Source organism: Notothenia coriiceps, unplaced genomic scaffold (assembly GCF_000735185.1).
Source record: "Notothenia coriiceps isolate Sejong01 unplaced genomic scaffold, NC01 NC01_scaffold00017075, whole genome shotgun sequence".
Classification (NCBI taxonomy): Eukaryota; Metazoa; Chordata; class Actinopteri; order Perciformes; family Nototheniidae; genus Notothenia; species Notothenia coriiceps.
This window is the reverse complement of record NW_011349776.1, coordinates 449105-455594: the sequence shown is the minus strand read 5'-3', so window position 1 is coordinate 455594 and position 6490 is coordinate 449105. Positions and strand designations below refer to the sequence as shown.

The 6490-nt window shown below is 41.0% G+C and overlaps 1 protein-coding gene across 1 annotated transcript in view; it reads right to left on the bottom strand.

Moving 5' to 3' along the window:
* The window catches only part of phldb1a (pleckstrin homology-like domain, family B, member 1a), a 15179-nt gene extending 9710 nt beyond the window's left edge, over positions 1-5469 (bottom strand). Inside the window, exons 1-8 of the mRNA XM_010776626.1 lie at positions 5313-5469; positions 4663-4773; positions 4455-4544; positions 4238-4363; positions 3357-3473; positions 3051-3209; positions 2753-2893; positions 1552-1638 (exon numbers count right to left, since the gene is read on the bottom strand). Coding sequence (XP_010774928.1) covers positions 1552-1638; positions 2753-2893; positions 3051-3209; positions 3357-3473; positions 4238-4363; positions 4455-4544; positions 4663-4767 — 825 coding nt within the window. The 5' untranslated portion in view covers positions 4768-4773; positions 5313-5469. The remainder of the gene's footprint in view (positions 1-1551; positions 1639-2752; positions 2894-3050; positions 3210-3356; positions 3474-4237; positions 4364-4454; positions 4545-4662; positions 4774-5312) is intronic.
* Positions 5470-6490: the final 1021 nt, after the last annotated feature.

Sequence of the window (6490 nt, the reverse complement as noted above, 5' to 3'; positions counted from 1 at the left end):
TGTGTGTGTGTGTGGGGGGGGGGGAGAGGGGAGCCCCGCCCTTCAGAAACAGCGGAGGGAATTTCAGGCGGGGCGCGGGGCCCTACAATGGTAGGGGAAACACTGTACACTATTCCGTTGTATTGGTTTTAATGCAATATTTCTTGTGTGCTGACACAGTTAGGAAAACAATGAGACAGGACAGTGTCATATGGGAGCACCTTAGACAGGAGAAATACTGTGACCCTGCTGAAGGGGAGCAAGGGCAGGAGGCTTAACATGTTGATGTAAAATATTTGTGTTGTACTCCTGTTATCACTTTAGAGCCCTTTTAGAACTTATAGGGTTATAATTTCAGCGCCCCACTCTCCATTGCGGTTTATGTTGAAAATAAAACAAAACTTTTCATAACCACAATATTTTTAACTGATTTAAATGTGAAAACTGGGGTTATTCATCAGAATTTCGTATGACTTGACTTGTGACTTGCTTGACCTGAGCAATAACTTGACTTGCTTGACTCTCACCACAGTGACTTGGGACTTGGTTGAGACTTGTAGGTTGAGACTTGCTCATGACTTGCACATGTATGACTTACTCCCACCTCTGTTGTGTTGCATAGTCTAGAACAGGGGTGGGGAACCTCCGGCCTCCGGGCCGTATGCGGTCATTTATAAACACACGCAAAAAAAAAGAAAATTAAGAAATCTAGACCGCAAAAAGAATTAAACAAGCGAGTGCCTGTTTTTCCTGGCCATGGTCAGGGTCCTTGAACACAACACGAGCCTAACGTGTCATCACGTGGTATATGTCTCGTTTGACAGGCGTGTAGTGCTGACGGAGAGCACCAGAACGCCACTCCAGCACTTCAAAAATTGCAGTACGCATAAGGAGCCGTTCACATGCCGCAGTTTTTTCGTGGCTCCTGACAGACTGAGAGGCTGATAACCTCAGCTCAGTGAGGTAAAGGCACACCTTTAAATGATCATTCAGGGTGTATGCAGAATCCTGAAGTCAAATGTAATACCTTTTTTAAGACCCTTTCCATACATTTTAAGACCTCATCGCCACTTTGAGTTTTAACCGGTTACATTGGCGACACACTTTACCTCACATTTACTATACAGTATTGATTGTCCTTCCTCCTTATCTTCCAACCATTTGGACGCAAACTTGCATTTCCCCATAACGATGCTGTTTAACAACCGGCGTAAACGGAGCTTCGCGCGCTATCAAGCAGTGAGCGTACGATGTCCTGTTCAGATGACGTCAAATCCAACGGGATGCCATGAATAAACTACACAGAATCACACTACACACCTACGCAGTGATTACATTCAGGCACACTGTAGAATACAACCTCTTTGGACAATTTATATACTTATTGAAAACAAGCTACAAAATGTAATACCTTGGAAAATGCCGTTTAATACTTTTTAATAGCCTTCATTTTCGCTAAATTGAAATATCAACTTTGAATACTTTTAAAGACCCCGCGGACACCCTGAGAAAGCATCAAGCACATTTAACTACTTGGAGGATTTAAAAAACGTGTCAAAGTGATGAACTCACCTTGGTTTTCTCATTAGCACCAGTGGGGTGTGGCAGGGTGCCCGATGCTGCCTGTCCAACCTCAGCATCTGATCTGGACCTCAATAACTGAGAGGAGGAGGACAGGTCTGTTCATTATGTGTGTTACATTTGAGTAGGAAGTGGATATGCTATTGCCCCCCCTTAGGAACACACAAACAATCCCCTTCTTTTCTACTTACTTGTTCTGGAAGGTGGAAAATTCTTTCAAAAAATAACAAAACTGATTTTGGATTAGATTGTTTTTTGAGATACCTTACTTGAGTATTTTAATGTTCTGGTACTTTATTCTCCTTTGTTCTGCTTCCACTGAGCCAAGCAGAGACTATTAGCGTCATTATGTGTCTATTGAAACACTGTGATTTAGGAAAGCTCGTTACCAAAGCATGTTTGTATCGCCAACAGAAGGACATACAACTTGCGTCAGTCCGTCCATGTAACAATGTTGGGTAGTAAGACATTGTTACATGGTGTGTTTCCTTTAGAGGAAGTTCAAAATGCTTTACCTTATGCATGCAGGATCAAGTACCAATTTGAAGATTAGACTAATACAGTGGTGGTGATGTTACTTAAGTAATTTTTGTTGAGGTACTTTACTTGAGTATTTCCATTTTATGCTACTTGTATACTTCTACTCCACTGGCAAAAGGAGGCAAATATCTTACTTTCACTCCATTATATTTATTCAACAAATAAAAACACATGATATATGCTAATATAATATACATCAGTGGTGTAAAACAAATAAACACAGTACTTGAAAAAAAAACTAAAACTGGCTCCCATTGACAAAAAGGCTAAAATGCTCTTACATGTTTTTTTTGGTGATAAAACAATAGTATATAATAACCTTGAATAATATACTATTGTGAAAAGAGCCATTCTGCATTTTGAATACTTTTGATACTTTAAGTCCATTTTGCTGATAATAATAATGTGCTTCTATTTAGGTAACATTTTGATTCTGTAGTATTTAAGACCCTAGTATCTCTACTTTTACTTAATAAAAGGATCGGACTACCTGTAGGATCTGAGTTCCTAAATAACTACATAAAAATAACCTTGTCCTGTTTTGTCCACTAGAGGGCCTTAAAGCCATAGCAAATGGAGAGTGAGAGTGAGGATCTGGGGTTCAAGAAAGTGTGTAAGCATCTGGCCCGCTGAAAAAGAGTGGAGAGTTTACCTGACTGTGTCTGCGTGTAGAAAAAGACTTTGCAGGCAGAGGTGGAGGACATGGCCGAGGCTCTCCAGCAGCCATGATGTCCTGGTACCAGCGCTCCAGGTTAATGGGAGCCATTGTGTTCCTGCTCAGCTCAGGATGGCTCTGAGGTGACGGGAAAGCATTCAGCCAGAGAGAGGAGAGGGAAGCAGCACAGCAGCGGCATGAGTGACAGAAGCATCAAGCAGGTAGGAGAGATAAACAGAAAACAGGCCTCGCAGAGATAGAAATGTTAAGTGGAAAAACTAAGACGGGAACAAACCTGGGCAGAGAGAAAGGAGGAAGGACCACATGCTGTTGAGTGGCATGAGAAGGTGGATTCAGAGGAGGCGAGTTGGAATGATGGAATAGAGGAAGAAGAGGTGGGATCGAGTCTCTGCATCCCAAAGATCTGGCTTAACTGACTGACTGTGATGTACTCCTTCACACAGGAACGAGATACACACACATACATTTACAAAAGAGGGAGACAAATAGCAGAGCATTAGGAAGCTGATCTCTGAGAAGGACGTCTTGAGATGTTGCTGGTTAAGAGAAACATGTGGCAGAATGCAGGCAGGGTGTCTACCTCACATGGCAGAGCTGGAGCTACAGCCAGGGAGAGGCAGTGGAGAGCAGCGGGGGGAGAAGGTTGCATAGAAGCGTTCCCATACATCTTAAAGACATCGGACAGCCTGAGGTACTCCTGCAGCGACAGCCAGAACACAACTTTAAGAGGGTGGAAAAAGTCAACTATGATAAGTCATGCAGGGATGCACAAGCAAACATGGAAATAAACTAGTTTAACTAGATGTTGCAGTATATGCTGTTAGTTTAACTGGATTGCAATTTTTGTAGTTTAATTACTTTCCTTTTATGTTTTTTGTTTACTACTAATCGTTCCAGACAAACCGTTTGGGCCATAAAATATAGAAATTTGTATTTATTATTTTTTACCTTTCTCCTTCAATGCATTTGTCAAAATCTTACAAATAACACTTTTTCTGGAACGAACGTTAGCCCCTTTATTGAAACATGTGACCCAAGTAGCTTAGGGTAACAAAAGCAGATTTCTTCCTAGGGTAGGTTGGATGCAGTTCGACTTCTTCCAGTTTGAAATAGTTGGTAGTATGCAAAGCTTTCAAAGTAGCTTCCCCTACACTGTGTACTATATTGCATATACCCATAATCACAACCCACTTGGTCCCTGTCGTTGAAATGATTATAGATGGCGCTGAGTTATATGATCCAAGTTTTTTCTTTATCATCTAACGTTATAATAAAAAGTACTGTATAACCATACAAACCTTAAACATAATATATAGATAGGCAGAAGCTTGACCTACCATCAAACACACTGCAAGCGTACTGTTGTGTTTCAGTAATTGCTAACACACCGTCATGCCCAGTCTCTATCGCAGCACAGGCGTTTATTAGGTTTGTTACTAAGAAGCTTTTGGAGAGATTTACCTCTTGTGGCCTAACAGGGTAGAGTTCAGGGTAGGGGATGTGAGAGGAGGAGGCAGAGGAGGGACAGGGGCTATGAGGAGGACCGTCCACATTAGCAAGGTCTGGTTCGCTGATGTGGAGAAATTCCTGTTTAAAAAGGTCGTCTAAGTAAAAAAAGATCCACTTGGAAGATGTTTTTTTTCGAACTTTAAGTGTTATATGATCTCTTCCTGCTCACCTCTGCCATGTTGCTTTTAGGCTTTGGGAAGTTTCGTCCTCCCGTTAAGGTGTGGTACTTCTTCTCCAGGGCACACAACCTGTCCTGCTCCTAAAAAGCAAAAGCAGCATGGACACAGAGGGGCTTTCAAAGCTGGCCATGCTTCACTTTTATGGATTAAATACAGGCTCGCTGTTGAGGTTAGATGTTTTTAGGGTGTAGGACCCACCTTGTGTAGCAGCTGCAGAGTCACTATCCTGTCTTTAGCCATCCTGTCACAGTCTTGAGACGCCTGCACTCCCATCTGTTTCACCTGAGCTTCCATAGCGGCCATTTTCTCCTGAAAGTCAACCCGTTTCGTCGCGTTGGTGAGATATTTTACACATTTTTCGGTAACCGTTTCTATGACGGAAATGTCTATAAGGCCCTATTAATATACTAATATGTGTTCAATAGTTCTCTATAACACGTTGTAATTGGTTTAAATATTTTACAATGACTTATAAAGTATAGTAACAAGGGTTAGGGTTAGGGTTAGCAGATTACAATCTATTTTTAGTATGCTTTAATGTATTTCATGTCTATAAAGCCCTATTAATATACTAATGTGTTAAATAATGTTCTATAGTACTTTGCAATTGAAATAAATATTGTATAATGACCTATAATGTCAAGTATTGTAACCGGTGTTTTTGTTGTTGTTGCAAGGAACACAGTGTATTATCATTTTTATAGTGATCTTATAATTTAGGAGTGCTTATAACTTTAATAACACAGTGCTTCAAGCAGATTACAATGCATTATAGGTATGTTTTGAATGTATTTCATGCGTCACAGAGAGTGTTTGACTGATTGTTTTCATAACAGATTTCCCCCTACCTTCCTCTTGGCCACGCTGCAGTGATACTCGGCTCGCTCTTGGAGAAGCTGTGAGTTCTTCGTGTCTTTCTTCTCCTCCAAACTGCTCTCCTCCTCCAGCTGGCAGAACTCCAGCTCCTCAAACTGCTTGGTCCCAGACTCCAGAGCCTCTGCTTTCTGTCCAAGTGCAGATGTACATGCAGGTTATTTATCAAAGGATGAGCGTGGGTATATTCCATATGTTTATTATTCTCAACAAAAGCCCATGAAAAGCCCAAAACCAACAATGATCCACACGTATTGTCTGTCTGTGTATATTAAGCTTCATATCTGCCTTACTTATGATGCACACAGCACTGCTGCATGTATTCATCCACAGTAGAAATTAGTCCCTAATCAAAAGCACTCCTCTTTGATTAACTTTTGGTCATACGAAAATAATAATATAAGTCCCTCCCTCAGTCTTTTTCTCTAAAAATCAAACCACATTTTTCACCCATTATCGAAGATTTACGACTTCAGTATTGTAAATCTTTGATGGAGCGTTACAGAGAGCCTTAATAATGGTCGTAAAGTATTGAGAGACAAACTTACACATTCTTTTTGTTTGGGGTTTTCATGGGATTTGTTCACAACAAGAAGAATAAACATAAACACCACCATATCCTTAAATGTCTGCTAGGAAAGAACCAGAGTTTGATACCATGTGAATGTTGTGTGGTTTGAATAACTCATTATAAAGGGCATGCACACTTTTAGAGCAAAGCTGTTAATAACATTATTAATGATTACTGATTGCATTTGACATTTCAAGCATCCAGAATGAGGGAACAGCAGAGATAAAGCCACAGTCTTAAAAGCATTGCTTACTGTGTAGCTACTCTTTATGTGATTATCAATAATGAGTGGCAACAGCAGAAAAAGAGGAAATGCACAGACTGCAGATTTAACGCAGCGTCCACACGGCAGCGTGCGTTGAAGCTTGCCGGCGGGCGTGTCTGAAGCTCGACCAACAACCAATCACATTAATCTCCCGCCCCGGACACACAAGCACGCGGTTTGATTGGCTAGAGCTTGTACTGGCGTATGATTTGGTTGGCTGACGCTTCCGTCGAAGCTTGAAANCTTTAATACATGCTAGTTATCACTTTAAAGATTCAGGTATAAACTGGATTCCATACTTCACTGATGTAATATGT